Here is a 15,598-nt window from a genome sequence, read left to right on the forward strand (position 1 = left end):
GTTTTAGGAATAAATTCAACTGTTACTGTAGCATCAGAATCAAGATTTATGCTAGAGAAAAATATGCCTGTAACTTAAAGAAGAAAGAATGAAATGACATTTGACAATGGGATAATGCAATCTCTGCACATTCAGCCATCACTCCTTTCCCTGGCTTTGGTGCAGGGAGTGAACGCTTTTGCTTTGTGTCCAGGCTGCAGGTTTGGGGGAGAGAAAGCAAAACTGCACATACTCTGCAAGGAGGAGCTATAACACAGATTGATCCGGTTCAGAAGAAAGGAAATGTTTTCTTCCAAACCATTACACAAATTCTGGATAAGCATAAAACTGTGTAGTTTCACCCTGAATGCTTTTCAAACAGAATGCTTCTTTCCAGAGTGTGCATGTCAATATAAGGCAAATGGCATAAATGTCACGCTCAGTCTGTCCGAGCTGCGTAGTTTTGTTCTTGTGCAATGGGAGCAGGTGGTGGGAGGTTGTTTTGATGGGCTGAGAAGCTCCTCCCCTCCTTCCCCAAGCAGCATTCTCATCTGCGTCAGCAGTAATTGTGTGCCTTGCACTGCTTTTCAGTGAGGGTGAGTGCAAAAGATACATCAATGTGAGGTATCAAACCGAGGCTTAGGTGTTGCTTTTAAGTGGCTACTCATTTCCTTGAGCCATAATATGGGCTAAAGGTTAACTAATACATTCTCCGTGGAAGAACAATTTCTCTTTTTTTTTGGGGGGAAGGGAGAAGGAGGGGGAAAGGGCGTTGTTTCATATTCTTTCCTACCTATAGACTCCATGTGATGTACAGTGCTGCTCATGCAGATTCCTCCCCTCTTCCCCCCACTGGATTATTTGCTAATCAGACTTCAGTGCAGTGGCGATAAGGGCGAGACTGTTGCCTAGCTAGGAGGCTGTGCCGGCGCCCGAGCCTCGGAGGCAGGAGAGACGCGGCTGCCGCGCCGGCTCCCGGCGCGCCCCAGCTCCGGCGTGCCGCGTGTCCATGGGCCCGGCGCGGCGGAGCTGTCCGAGGTGCTAGGATGCTGGTTGCAGCCGGATTGCAGCGGGAGAGGAGCCCCACAGTCCTGCTGGCACCCGAAGGTAGGCTTGCTCTTTGTTTGAGAATCCCTGATTAATCAGCAGCAGCATCCACGGAGCCGGGCAGCTGGAGAGAGCAAGCCTGCCTGTAGTCACGGGGGAGAGACAGAGACGATGCCACGAGCCAGACTGTTTCAGACCTTCTGTAAGTGGCAATGAGCGAGCAAGCATCTTTCCTGCTGCAAGAAGCCATTTGGATAGGATATTTGCTGTTCCTTATATTCCTTTCTTTTTGTCTCCACAGAACATATTCAAATGAGGCACCTTAGAAATCTCTGTGTTAGTGCATATGATGGTGCTGTAATCGTCTGTGTTGTAAAGTGGGTAAAAATCATCCAGTTTCTTCTCTGCTGGACCTCAACGCAGGGTGTTGTTTATACCCTCCCATTATCCGTACCCTCTCCTCTCTGAATGTGGATTTAAAGAAGCAAGCACCTGTCTTTTCTTTCCACTTCATTTTTAAAGCCAAACTTTCCATGCCATTTTAATCGTATGTTAAGAAGATCTGTAACATAACACATTGACTTATAGTGATGTCGAATTCTACAATCTGGGCAATTCTGCCAACAAGATTTAATGCACTTTAACTGAAGAAAAAACTGAGCCTAACTGAAAATCTGTTTCTTATGGTGCTGAAATATCCCTTCCGACTGCACTGAGATAACCACAGGAAAGGGCTTTTACAGGCAAAAGTCACCTTTGATTATTGCACTTAGTGGTCCCCGTGGACTTGAATTTTGGTACGTACTTGTTTTAATACATCATATGAGCATGCTAATAACATATGGTGCTAATTAGAATGAAAAAAATAACATAACAAAATGAAATAATGAGTTGTCAGAATGCATAGTGATGAGGTTGCATGTAGTTTTAGAAGGTATTAATCAAGCCATTGCTAAACTAAAAGCTGAAGTCCATTTGACTGGTTTTGTGTACTTCAAATGTTGATTGTGCTTGTAATAAAGACATTTTGCAGCTGATTTTTTTTTTGTTTGTAAAAAGCACTGTTAAATAATTAAAACCATTCTTTTTTTATTTTCTCATGAATTAATTGAAATAATTTCTAACATCTATGATAGTCACTTATCAGACCCATGGCACCATTAATATTTTACAGCACCTTAACATGATGCTGGTGGTAGTGAAATCTCCATTTCATTTTCTTAAAGAGGAGGAAAAAAATAAGTCCATCAGCAAGAAGCTCGTGATTTCTTCTGAGTCCAAATGCACTCCTATTTGCATAGAGAATGTGTGTATATGTCTGCTTATTGTGTGGTTTTATTTCTTGTTGTTATTTGTAAGTCGTCTACATAATAATGGGATGATAAAAAGTCATAATTGCACTTCAGTGCTGGCCATTCTGAATCTAGGTTTGCAATTGTCCAGCATCCACACGTTTAGGAGGAAGGCTTATTTTCCTCTGGGAATAAAAGTGATAGAAGTGTTGCTTTATTGCAAAGTAAACAACAGCTTTTACATCCTGGAGTCATAGGGGATCATTGTTAGCAAAGACCTTTTTCCTTTTCAAAAGCCACCCTGGAAGAGGGCCAAAATTCAAGGCCCAGACTATTTTTTTTAGTTCTTAAAACTATGGGGAACACAGCTTTCCCCTAGGAAGGGTAGGACATCAGCAGAAATTGACTATTCCTTTAAATCCATGCAGTAGCAATTTCAGTCTACTGAAGGAGACACTTTTAACCTCTTTAAGTGAAGGGCTCAGCACTACTTAGCTTTAGTGATTTCACCCAGGTGCACAGCTCATGCTGTGCAATACAATGAGCACCAGGTATATAATCTGCAATCCTAGCCAGAATATGAAGTGTATTTTTTACTTTCAAATGACAGTAGTGATTCCTTGATTGTTTTTCTTTAAATAGCTGCATATATAGTTGTCAAATGATATGTAGTAGGAAAGTTGCAGCCTATTTCAGGTCTTTCCTCTTTGACATTATAATTTTGGGGATCACTGTATGTGAAAACAGAAATGTCATTTTATTGTTAAGAATGAGCAGGGAATGCATCTCTAAAAGGCATTTCTTAGCAAGTTGTCTCATCACATTCACTTGTTTGAGTATTTAAAATATCACTTGATATAAGGCACAGTTATGATAGGAGACAGAGTTCTGCAAAGTAGTCTCTAGTATATTTTTCCCTCATTAATTTTTTCTTGATTCACTGAAAGTATTTTTTTTACACCCAATACCATTAGGTCCTTATTAGTGCTGCTGTGGTCAGCAGTTTGTAAAAACTGGATACAGCTGGCCTGTCTGCTTTTATTCTTGCAAGAAGCTAGAATACAACAGCTCAGACTCGAGGGTTCAATGGCTGGTTATCCCTGTTTGAGCAGAATCCTTCTGATATAATGAATTTAGTGAAGGGAGTTAAAAGGTAATGAGAAAGCAGATGTTCTTTCTAAGAGAGGAGGCAGTGTTTGGGAGGGAATCAGGCAGTACTGGAGAGGTGTGTAGTAGGACTTGATAAATTTGAGATTGGACTCAGGACTTTGGGCAAGCCCACACTTGTTTTTCCATGGTCTCTTCTCCTATGCTAAATTAAAAAAAAAAAAAAATCCCTCTGGTTTGGAAGAAGGCAATCAGTGCCTTTGTCATTACTTCAAAAAGCTCCTTCAGTTTAATGTCAGCATTGCCAATTTTCAATGCAGCACAGCTGCAGCTTATGGCTGTCAAGCAAGCTGAAAAGCAACTGATATTTTGGGGATCCTGATGTGAATAAGAGAATGGCATGTCAGAATCTTCACATGTAGCACTGCTTGGATACTGTGATATTCAGTTGATTACTCATATTCTGAAATCAATATTTTTCACACTGATCATGTGAAAAGGAGGTGGTTTGATCCAGAATTCTGTGTGTGTGGCATCAGAGCAAAGGGTTGGATTAGAAGTAAAGTATGCAACCATCCTGTGAAACACAATGCACTATGCTCTCACAGAAATTGTATCTGAATCAATACAATGATCTTGAATTTAGTTATGCAAATATTTTTAGGCGAACCAGGAAGGGGACTGCTTGCCCTTGCCAGTAAACCAGATGTATTGGCAGGGAAGGAAAAAAAATAAATCTTTCTTGCTTTACTCCTCCCATGCTGACAGCTGAATGTACGAGCTGTGCCAGTGCGAGCTTTGGTCCGGGCGTACCTGGAGGGGCAGGTGTCAGTAAGCAAGATGGATGTGATGGTGGGTTTTTCTCAGTGAGGTTCCACAAAGTGCTAGTCTTTAAGAAGCAAAGTGTACACGATGGAGAATTCCTTCTTTGTGTCCTTGTGCTTGGATGGATTTTCAAAGATGCTCAGTGAACAGCCAGAATCAAGTTCCTCCAAACAATTTTTGTTGACCTCTCAGTATGTTAGCTTCAATAGCTAAGCTCCAAGGCTCTTCCTCTGCCCTGTTGTCTCCTTTTGTTCCCTCACAATGAGGAGGGGAAAAGAAAGGAGTGTCTAAAGAATTTCTCAAGTGGTGCAACTGCCAGTTATAATTTTCTAGGATTGCTTGATTTCAGAAAATAAAATGCACCGAAAGCAACTTGATTACAAATACATAGGTGACTGTGTATAGTCCTTGTTAGTGGCTAACAAAGTCCCTGACTACAGTGTGCATCCCTAACCCCTATGTGTTAGGGATACCAGGATTGTGGGGCCTCAGCCTATGTTACTTATTTAGCCATTTGCATTTGCAGAGTTTTAGTCAAATATGAATGTACTCAAACAGAACCCTTGCTTGTGCCCGTATCTGCCCTGGAAAATGGTTAGGAATTGCTCACTGCCTGAGTTTACCAGTCATTAACCTTTGCTCAAAAGCTGATCAGTGCTGTCCAGCCATTTTCCAAGGAGGGGGACAGGAAGGCACTGCATGGGGCTCCAGGGGCCATATGTGTTGATTGCAGCCTGTTGTAGCTACTGAGCACATTTATTAAGGTAACATATTCTCTGAAGTGGCATTAATACCTGTAAGTAAAATTGGTCCTGGTGTGCTGCCCAAGGAATACTAAGACTGTAAAAATGTTTACAGCAATTAATTAAGCTTCTTGCTCCTGCTGTTTGCATTTTTAATCCCTGCTTAAGTATAGCATGCGCAACTGTTCACTACTAGTAAACGTAGTGAGACTGTAAAATACCACATACACAGGAGGTACAAGGGATTTGAATCAGAAGATGCTTGCTGCTTGCACAGAGACTTTTTGGAGTTAGTGCCATAAGAGCAGGTTCAAGGTTCTGAAATATCTGTGTGTCCCCTGCTACCCCCAGGAGTACCCCAAACTGATTTTGGTGCCACAAGCACATGAGGATCAACAGTCACAGGAGGAGTTCAGTTGCTCAGTACTGCTGTGGGATTGGGCCCCTGTTAAGACAAAGAAGAGATCTTGATCTATTTAGCAAATAGTAAATTTTTGCATCATTTAGTAATAAAAAAAAAATATGTAGCAAACCAGAATATAAAGTCTCTCCTCAGTTCATGAAGCAGAAGGGCTTTTTATTTAATTCTTTTGCAACTGAAATGACCTCATCCTCCTGTTTAAAAAAGAAACATCATAACACAAGGAGATTCAGCATATCCTTAATTCTCAGCTCATTTCTGACCTCCAAAAATAAAGGAAAAAATGAGGGAAGAAATGCAGTAGAGTCACAAAAGACAATGTAAAGCATATCATGTGTCTTGGGGAAAAATGGATGAGAACTGCATTTATTGAAACCCTGTTGAAGTTATCTTCAGTATAAAATTTCCTATTATATTTCAGAAGTAAACCATGGTCACTGAAGAAATCAATGACAATACTGCCATTCAGGTCACTAGGGTGAGATTTCTCTGTTGTGCAGATTTTTTTGAATTTAATTCAACATATGCTGAAAAAAGATTTTACTAGAAGTCAAAAATGAAATACACAATAAAATAACAATCTACTGGGGAAACAACCCAGATTTTAACCATCAAAAAGCAGATATCATTTGAGGAGTTTAGAGAAAGGGGAGTTAGAGCTGTCTGTGCTCTTAGCATTGCTTTTAATCTTGTAGCCTTCATGCTGTAGAGAGAGACTCAGGAAGGGGCTTTGATATCTGGCCTTACTTTTCTTGATCACCAAGGTTAGGAATTAGCCTGAAATGATGTCTGCTGAAGAATCATAACATTCATGGAGTCTATTCAGCTCACTGCCAGCCTTCCAACATCCTCCTGTGCAGACAGTGTGGTACTTATGGTGAGCATATAGAATGGCTGAACGCATATTCCAGCCCAGCAGAGTTCCAGCCAGCTCCAGTGTCAGAGCTGTGTGAAATGGCATGCTGGCACATTGGGCTGCACTAAGACCTCCTTCACTGCTTTTACCCTGCAGGGATTTGTAGGAGATGCTTATACCCATGCTTGAAAATGCTTAAAGATCATTTCAGTGACCCTCAACATCAGCCTCATTTTCATGTTCAGGCTTAGCTGATAGAAAAGGTTGTTCTTGGAAGGCAGGAGAGGTAATAGGAGAAGACCCTTGGCATCCCCTGAGTCTTCATGATTTTAACAGTTGTGTTACCATTGTACAGAAATAACTTTGATATGCAGGCACGAGAGAAAAAGGGGAAATTATCAGTGTGCTTTTAAGGTATTTAGTGCCTGAACCTAGCTGCTTGTTGCCATTGTCAGCTTCAAAAGTTCCCCCCAAGCAAAATGGGGGAAAAGCATTCAAGGGCAGAAATACATTTCTCTACTCTATTCATTCCTTGTATTTGCAAAGTCAGGGCCCAGATCTGAAGGCCCAGAGAGGATTTATAGAATCCTTAAGATCATTTATATTTATTTTCAGTGCCAATCTAGATTAGAATTTTACTTCTCCAGTTATGTAATAAATATTAGAAATATAACCTCGTACTAAGAAATAAGGGAAATATCTTTGTCACTGATTCCACAGGAGCCCTGCCCCTAAAATCTGTGTGCAGACAGGATTCTTATTGCCTATTCAATAAGATCTTTTCTAGCTGTAGTGTTGGCATGTTCTGAGGCTGATTCCGAGAAGCCACGCCATCCTTCTTCAGGGAAGGGAGGAATGCTGTAGCAGTGAATAAGCAAACGTGCCTTAGAGAGCTGAGTTCAGCTGCCAGCTCTGCCAGCAAGGCACTCAGAGGCTCCTGCACCAACTCCCTGCCTGGGGGATGAGGGCTTCTCAAGGGGCTGTGTGCAGGTAATGCCACTCAAGCTTGTAATGTTCTGGACCTTACAATAATCAGTATTTAAAATAAGATGGAACAGTCCTATTTTTTTTAACTTCTATTTTACTAGTTTAATAAGTTTAATCCAGTCCTATCCAGCACAGACTTTAGAGATAGACAGTCTGTCTTTTGAAATTCTACCTTGCCTTTAGTCTCCTGTAGTATTTAGTGATGTGTCTATACACTAGAGCTCTTGCAACTCCCAGGAGTTCTGTTGATGAATGGAAAACCTTTGGGACCTTTCTGTAGAGTTTTTAGGCTGCCTGCCACAGACCCAGGAATGACCCAGGGGTCTAAGTGTTTCTGATCCAAGGTGTTTAGCAGGGGATGCTGTACACCCCAGTGTCTGTCCTACCTCTGGAATACAGATTCTTGGAGACCTCAAGGGTCTTTTCTGAAGGTTCCAGCTCAGCTGGACATTCATGTTCATTCTTAGAGCTTCAAGATGTTAGGGAACAACTGACCATGGCTTATGGGCTTATATCACATTAATAAGAAATACAGGAAAATATTTCACAATATTTCTTTCTGAATTTTGAGACTGAAGAATGCTTTTACGTTTTTTGTTTCAAAAAACGGAACAATGTTTTTCACCTTAACTTTAGAATATCCTGCAGATATTAAGAACTTTTTCTGGTAGTCAGAATAGGATTTTACTTTCTGGTAATCTGCTCTGTTGCAGCCTTATCTAAACTGTAAAAGAGGACCTCTTGTCCTGTGATGGAAACCTTCTCAGTTCAATTCAAACTGAGATTCAGGATGGCAGTGTTTATGCAACTGTTGGGGTCTAGGAAATGGGAAGGGGTGGAAGGAAATGTTTTTGGGATTTAAACAATATAATTTTTTGGATCTGCATTGCCTGGAGGAAGAGACTCTTGGTTTTGTCTCCTCTTGTCTCAAGTAATGTTGTTCTGTCTTCTGAATTGCTTTGTTTATTATCCTTTAAATGGGAAAGTCTGAAAAATTGTCTCTTATGGAGATGTTAATTACAACTGACATGATCTTGCTGTCATAAACCATAAGCTATTTTCCTACTGATTAAGGTATTATGTGTTTTTCAACCTGCAGGAAACATTGCTTTCCTTTGTTCATTATCTCCTGCAAGATGATGAGTTCTAATCAGGAGGAGGTCACTTTGGGCGCTTTTCTCCAGTACATTGAAGATATGGGGATGAAGGCCTATGATGGCTTGGTTATACAGAATGCATCAGACATTGCTCGAGAGAATGATCGCATGAGGAATGAAACAAACCTGGCTTACTTGAAAGAAAAGAGTGAAAAACGCCGAAAACAAGAAGAAGCAATAAAACGGTAAATATTTTGATAAAAAGATGAGTGGTCTGGCAGAGTAATGAGAAACAAGGGATTCAGATATGGTAAATATGTGTAGAGCAGTTTATTTCTAAGCAGCTTGCTGGCAAAAGCAGTACAGACCATTGGCCTCTGTCAGGCCTCTAACATGTGTGGTTTACATTGTGTAGATATTGCTTGAGCCTGTGTGCCATCTTGAGCAGGTGTGATTTGTAACAAAAAGTTTGAGTGCTTGGAATAGATGTAGATCTAGTGACAAATGGGTTGTCATCCTCTTAGTGCTTTTAGATGAACAGTTTATAATTTGTGCAAAAATGTATTTGTGTGTGAGCAAGACAGGGACAGTCTCACAGGTCAAAATAGACTCTTCTTGAGCTGATGTTTTAAATCTGGTAAATTTTCAAAACCTTCTAACTGGTGTCTGAGGTTTTTTTAAAAAAAGCATCTATTATTTACATTTTCCTTTCAATTCTGTGATCTCTGAAGTCAGTAACAATATTGCAATCACTTACAGGAAAATGGATCAAGCCCCTGATGGGCAGAACCCTATAACAGCTCTTCTTGAACAATTCCATTGATTTTAATTGACAGTTAATGAGAGGAGCACTTGCATGACCTGGCCGCTTGTGCCAATGGATATCAATGAAATCTCTGTAGCCTCTTGGAGAAGAAAAGCATGTTGAATGGGATAGATATAAATATTTATTGCATACATGTTTGCCAGTACAAAAAATTGTTTTTCTAGAGGTGAAGGTAAAATTCTGCAATAGCGGTAAATCCTCCATCCAAATCCTTAACATTTATATGTGAATGGATGGCTTGAGCATAAACTCATAGGAGGTCTTTTGAATTTTTTCCCCCAGCATGAATCTTCTGTATTTCAGTTTAAGTGATTAAATTTTATGCTATGTCTTGGGTACTGTACACCCAGGTATAACAGACATGCTGTGCTGTGAACGTTCGAGCAACGCCTCGGTAGTCTGATAATTTTGATGGAACGTTAAAAGGAAAAGAGCAGCGCACAGTTTGAGAGAGGAGGGAGATGAAGGAATTTAAAGCAAAAATATGGCTGCTTTATGTTCCAGGAAGTGGACTATTTGGATTGTCAGTAATTTCATTGGAGTGATAAGATTAATGTGAAATTAAGGTGAATACAGCCAATTAGGCTGTACTCTGGCTAATCTGCTTGCATGTACTTTTATATGTGTGACCATAAAAGTTACTAAGTACCAGAACAGATTTTGTTATGAATAGGTTTCTTGGGACACGAGAGAGTAACTTTTGGACCTACCTGTTTCTTTATAGTCCTCTAGCCAAGCTCTTCTGCATCATTTTAATAGTAGTGACAGTATTTCCTACAGTGTGGTTGGTTTGTGTGGTTTTGTTCATTGATCCTGGCAAAGCGATTTGATGAAGAGCTCTGGAGAAGTACAGATGATTTAGGGCTGAGCCAAACCATGAAATTCTTGCCCACACTCAGCTGAGATCAATGAGAACAGAATATTTATCCTCAGTCATAGAGCCAGAAGACAGGAGGTAGAGGACCTACCAACAGAGTGGGCTTATTAGAGGAACAGCATGTATTTGTATGTGGTTTGGAGATAACATTTCCTCAGTACAGTGCTCTTCTGTGGGAAACTGTTTGCAGTGATCCCCTCTGATCCCTCCCTGCAGGCACACAGTTTGTGGTGATTGGGATGGGGCTGGCCCAGCCTCATCCTCAATGGGCACAGCTGTGAGCAGCAGGTGAGCAGCACTGACAGCAATGAGCCATGGAGTGCCCAGGGGCACTGACCAACCACCAAAGGGAGCAGAGGGCACACAGGTGCAGTGCATCAACAGGAGGGGATAAAAGGCTGGGCTAAAGAACAAGAAGGGCAGTTGCTTGCAGCCTTCTGGAGTGACCTGATGCTACTCTGTGTGGGCAGAAGCCTGAAGCCTTCTGATGAGGTATGGTGTTACTGTGTATGGGAGAATGCTTAAAGCTTTCTGAAATTGTGTATTGATACTCTGTATGTTGTGGCTATCTTAACTGGGGCATGTGCTGTGACACCTCCCTACTTGGCTTATCTCAATAACACTGAGGGGAGGAACAATGTCTGCCTGAGGAAACAATATGGGAAAACACCTCAGGAAATCTTGAAAAGCACTTTCTTTAAGTCTTTTCTGTTTTCTCCCTTGTAAACTTGGAGAGGTAAAAAAAGATACATGAGATCAACCTTTGGTTGGAAAAACTAAAAGCAAGACCAAGGGAAAATACCTGACTTGACCAAAGGAACCATGGTGTCTGAAGTCACTTAGGCTGATTGCAATTGAGTTGGCTCCCTCTAGTAACCTCCAGAGTTTCATCCAAGACCCTGTTGTCTATTGAAATGCAGCAGTCAGGAAAGATAAAGTAGGATCACTGATTTCTTCTTTGTACTGTACTATATTCTTTATGTCTTTACCTTGTCTTGGTGGGTATTTATATTATCCCTAATTCCTGAGAGCGTGGCCTAGATAGCAAGTGGTGCACATGTGCAGTGGGAACTGTTATCAGTCTGGGGACTCCCAGTAGCTGAAAACAATCTCCTTAGCAACAAGAGAGCCATCCCCTGTGATTAACTGCAGGTAGATTTTTGGCAAGGAGAGAGGGTTCTAAAAAATACTCTTCTTTTGCATGTGAGAATCAAAATAAAGCAGCCAGAAGCCTTTGGCACCTACAGAGAATTATCTGCTAGTCCAATTATTGAATTATTTAGAAGCTATTCAATTTTAGTGTTCAGATGGCCTCTATTAGAAGAAGGCTGTTTGTGTATATTAACAAGATAATAATGAGTAATACTTTGTCTAATAAAGTGGTGGTATTCACACACAACACTATTTAGAAGCAGCTGTTATTTACCTAAATCATCTCATAACTATGCTGAATGACTAAAGTTCATTGAAATGCATTAGTCTGAGCAGTTTGAAACAAGATCTGAAAAATTACCTTAAAAAAACTGTTTGATTGTACACTTTGCTTTCCAAAGGATACATTGGGTTGTGTTTCTTCAGTAGCACTGATGTACCTTCAGTGTGATTGCTGTCTCATGGTGTCTGGCTTTGATAGCTTAATTGTGGGGAAAAATGTATGGATCCATTGTACATTGCAGGATAAACACAGCGTATTGGATTGGGAAAAATAACAGCAACTAGTCTTTGTCTAATCTTGCTGGGCTGAGTCAGCTGATCTGATCTGAATTTCTGACCTAATTTTAGTATGGTTCTTAGCGCTCATGCGGAGAAAACAAGGTTAATGTGCTGATTAGTAGCTGAGAGTAAGGCACAATAAATATGTAGGTATATAGGACCTAATGTATAGATGATTCTTCTTCCATCTTTTATTCATCTGGTCTAATTACATGATCATTGTCTACTCAGAGAGCTGTGTCCAGATTAAGAGAAGGCACTGGCATATTGCCCACAAAGCCTATAAATTGCAAATAAAGTTATGGAGCAGTATCATTTTCACCGGCAATACCATGGGATGTACATTTGCCATGATACAATATCAGCTGTAGGCAGCATTTCTGGGAACAGAAGGTAGATTTGCCTCAGCTATCGTGGGTGCCAGGAAAAAGGTGAGTATTTGGAGTTTATATAGGGCATTTGTTGGAATTAGCAATTGCTTTCTGACTGATCCATAACTGACATGCACGTATTTAGATATGTTATTAATGTTTTGTGTGGACACTTCACCAATGTTTTCCCCCTTTTTAATTGCACAAATATAAAAGCTTGGTAAGAAACAAATAATGAACCCTCCTTCTCTGAAGACTTGGACATGTTGCATAAATCAGAGTGCATGCTTTCAAAGGTCTGGCTTCTATTTTTTGTGAATCATTCAAGTTATTGTCAGGGAAGTAATTTTCACTTGTAACACTGTGAAGATGTGACTACTCTACTTTAAAGCTGGTGGTATCAGTGGGCATGAATTTCTGCCTGCCAAATCCTGGACTTAGTCATCAAAATATTTACTTCTAATGGTTTCCCTTACTTGTAGCTCGTTCCCAGGACCTAAATGGCTCTATGGAAAGCCTTGCTTGTGCTTGTATCCAGACAGATGCTGTCAAGAGGAGGAGCTTTTAGGGGCACTGTTGTGTGCTAAAGCTAGCAGAAATGGGCCAGCCAGCCAGTGGCAGAGTTAAGCTCTTGTAGTAAAGAAGGAATTGTAATGAACAGCTGTCAACATAACCTCTCCTTTCTTTGGCAAACCAAGTACTGAAGACTGACCCATCAGCAAAAGTAAGATCATCTTTTTCTCTTGCTTTTTTTTCTGCTTTGAAATGGTCATGGAAGTAATTGAATTCGGGTATTATCTTTCTGTAGTTTTCTGGCATTCCTATCCTTAGTTTCCCTCGTGAACAAGATGTAAATTATGTGTCCTTTAGCTAAAAGTTGTGTTATCAAGCGTGGGTGACAGCAAGAAAATATAAAAAGATTTCTATGCATGGGATTATTCACTGCAAAAAGCTCTGTTCAGCTGAGAAAATCTCTGTAATCTTAGACTATATGGACGTGCTGAAGAGTTTTTACCAAAGTATTTTTACCAGAATAAAAAATAACTTAAAATAATTTCATTATGAAATGAATTTTTATAATTTTGTCTTGAAATCAGAACAATATTTTAGGTGAAAGTATTTTCTTTTTTTCTGAGCATCTGTCTGTAGTTGAAATTCTGCGTAGTAAGCCGCGCCTTTCTAAATTTGCAGGAATAATTATGCTTGCTAGATTACAGTATGCTTATAGCCTGACCTCAAAAAAAATGATGAAGGAAGTGCATTAAATATTATGGGTCATGGTGAGAGCCTCAGCTGAAATACCTGTAAACAAATTGTTGAGATATTATACATTACAAACTTGTTAACCCATTGTTTTTGTCTCAGTGTGTTGATGTAAGTTGTGGGGGTTTTTTGTTTGTTTGGGGTTTTGTTTGGGTTTGTTTTGAGGCTTTTCTATTTGTTTTTGTTTTAAATTCAAATCTGAGTTCACTTGATGAATGTCATTTCTGGATATGAGGTCAGTGGTACGTGCTCCTTTGATCAAAAGGTTTGTGCTATGAGGAAGCTTAACTATGGCACTGTTGTTTTCTTTATCTTCCTCCTGGACATGTTGCATGCTCATTTCATCCTAGATTAAGTTATTGCTCTGATACCACTGTTATGGTGGAAATGGCTGATGAGGTGTTATAGAGACTAATTTTTCTATGATTTCAAAATCTTTTTCTCATGAAAATATCCTGGGGTGTCTTGTAATTGGTTCAGTGTAGAAAGGGTAACATTAATAGGTTTATTTTCATCAAGAGTAAGAAAAATGGTTGTGAAGTGAGTGACCTCCAAATGTATTTTTGTTGCTTTTGTAAGTAAACAGATGTGATGATCTAGCCAACAAATCCTCCCTTCCAAATGCTCATATCCATATGGCTGCCTGTGTTATTGCCACACAAAATAAACAACAGACACAATGCAAACTATTTTATATTGCTGCTGCTGTTATTCTGAGAAGTTTTATTTTAGAACAGTCATGTGATTAATGTAATTTAAAATTTACTATAGAGGCTGATATCCAGCTGATATCCAAAAGACCAAGGAAATAAAGCAGAAATCATTATCAGTTTCCTATCTAAATCTTGATGTTATTTTCACAAACTCTTCCCTTTTAGGGCTTCTACCTACAACTTTTACTTCTTCTCAGGAAGTTTACATGGTCTCCTTCCCTTCATTGTTCCACTAATTGCTCAGACTGATCCACTATGGTGGGTGCATTTTTTTTCTCTCAAGATTCATCTGCTCTGTTTAAAAGCACTTTAAGAGTGTGGGGTCATAGAGAGCCTGGAAGGCTTCTAAAGGGATTCCAGTCCCCTCTTCTTGTTAAAACCCAGTGGAAGTGTCTGGAAGCTGTTGGTACTCACAGGGCTGCCTGACCACCTACATCAGTGGGTGAGCTGGCCTGGCTCTGAGCCCATCTGGGTGTGTGCTCCCATCAGGCTGAGTCACCCTGGAGGTGTGCTGTACCTCTGGACACAGCCCTTGGCTCACTGCTGCTGGGAGAGGCTGGGGCTCTGTGGATATTAATGGACAGCTTGTAGCCATTTGTTCTCACTTCTATTTCCAGTCTCTTCTCTCACTATCTTTTGGTTAGTCATCAACTACAGGATGTAGTTAAAATTATCCTGCATTTCCGCTAACCCAAAAGCACTCTCAGCAGGAGAGATGCACGTAGAGCTGTAGAAATGGACATATTTTGCATGATCCTGTAGAGTTCTGGTGGTGCCATTATATGGAATCAAAGGTTTGCATTTGTTTGGAAAATATCTTCAAGTATGTTACAAAATTGCAAAGAGTAAAGCAGAATTTAATTAAAACTGTTGTTATGAAGACTGGATAAAAAATAAGGAAGACTGTTCTCAAGCATGCCCAGATGAATTTTTTATAACTGTTTCAGGATGGACTTCATTAATAGAGGAATACATTCAGTAATACAGCACAATTCATACACAAATTAAAAGCATAGATCTGGCTCAAGTTTTCCAGTAACCAAAAATGCTCCATGCTGAAGTTCATTGACCCCTGACAAAGTTTGTAATTGCCTGTGACCCAAATTTAGAGCACGTGTTCCAACCCGGAGGACAGATACTTGAACAAAAAACATGTAAAAAGAAATCTTTCAGCCCATTGTAGCAAAATTGCAGCTAGCCATGGTCCTAGACACTGGGAACACACAGCCCCAGTCTGAGAACCCAGCAGAGCTGATGCCTTGTGCCAGCATTAGAATAGTAAGAGTGAATCTTTCTGTATCTCAGGAAAATCCATCATTAAACAATAACTGTTCATAAAGTTGAGGAAAAACAAATGTTTCCTTTGAGCAAAATAGCTCAGTTCATTGCTCTTTTCAGGGCCATGAATCACAGCTGTATTTGGCTGGATTTAATATTAATAAAGATTGCTTTAAGCCCTATCCAGCTGGCAGGCATCTGTG

The 15,598-nt window shown here is 40.1% G+C and overlaps 1 protein-coding gene across 5 annotated transcripts in view; it reads left to right on the plus strand.

Moving 5' to 3' along the window:
• Positions 1-523: 523 nt before the first annotated feature.
• NYAP2 (neuronal tyrosine-phosphorylated phosphoinositide-3-kinase adaptor 2) overlaps positions 524-15,598 on the plus strand; it is a 135,686-nt gene continuing 120,611 nt past the window's right edge. The window contains exons 1-3 of one of the 5 annotated variants that reach the window (XM_071437521.1): positions 524-1,228; positions 1,328-1,823; positions 8,357-8,599. In XM_071437521.1, coding sequence (XP_071293622.1) covers positions 8,394-8,599 — 206 coding nt within the window. In that variant the 5' untranslated portion in view covers positions 524-1,228; positions 1,328-1,823; positions 8,357-8,393. Of the gene's footprint in view, positions 1,824-8,356; positions 8,600-15,598 lie in introns of all 5 variants that reach the window. The other 4 variants (XM_071437522.1, XM_071437523.1, XM_071437520.1 and 1 more) reach the window with 4 other exon arrangements.

This window comes from Agelaius tricolor, unplaced genomic scaffold (genome assembly GCF_023055355.1).
Source record: "Agelaius tricolor isolate 1412-34295 unplaced genomic scaffold, bAgeTri1.0.p SCAF_12, whole genome shotgun sequence".
NCBI lineage: Eukaryota > Metazoa > Chordata > Aves > Passeriformes > Icteridae > Agelaius > Agelaius tricolor.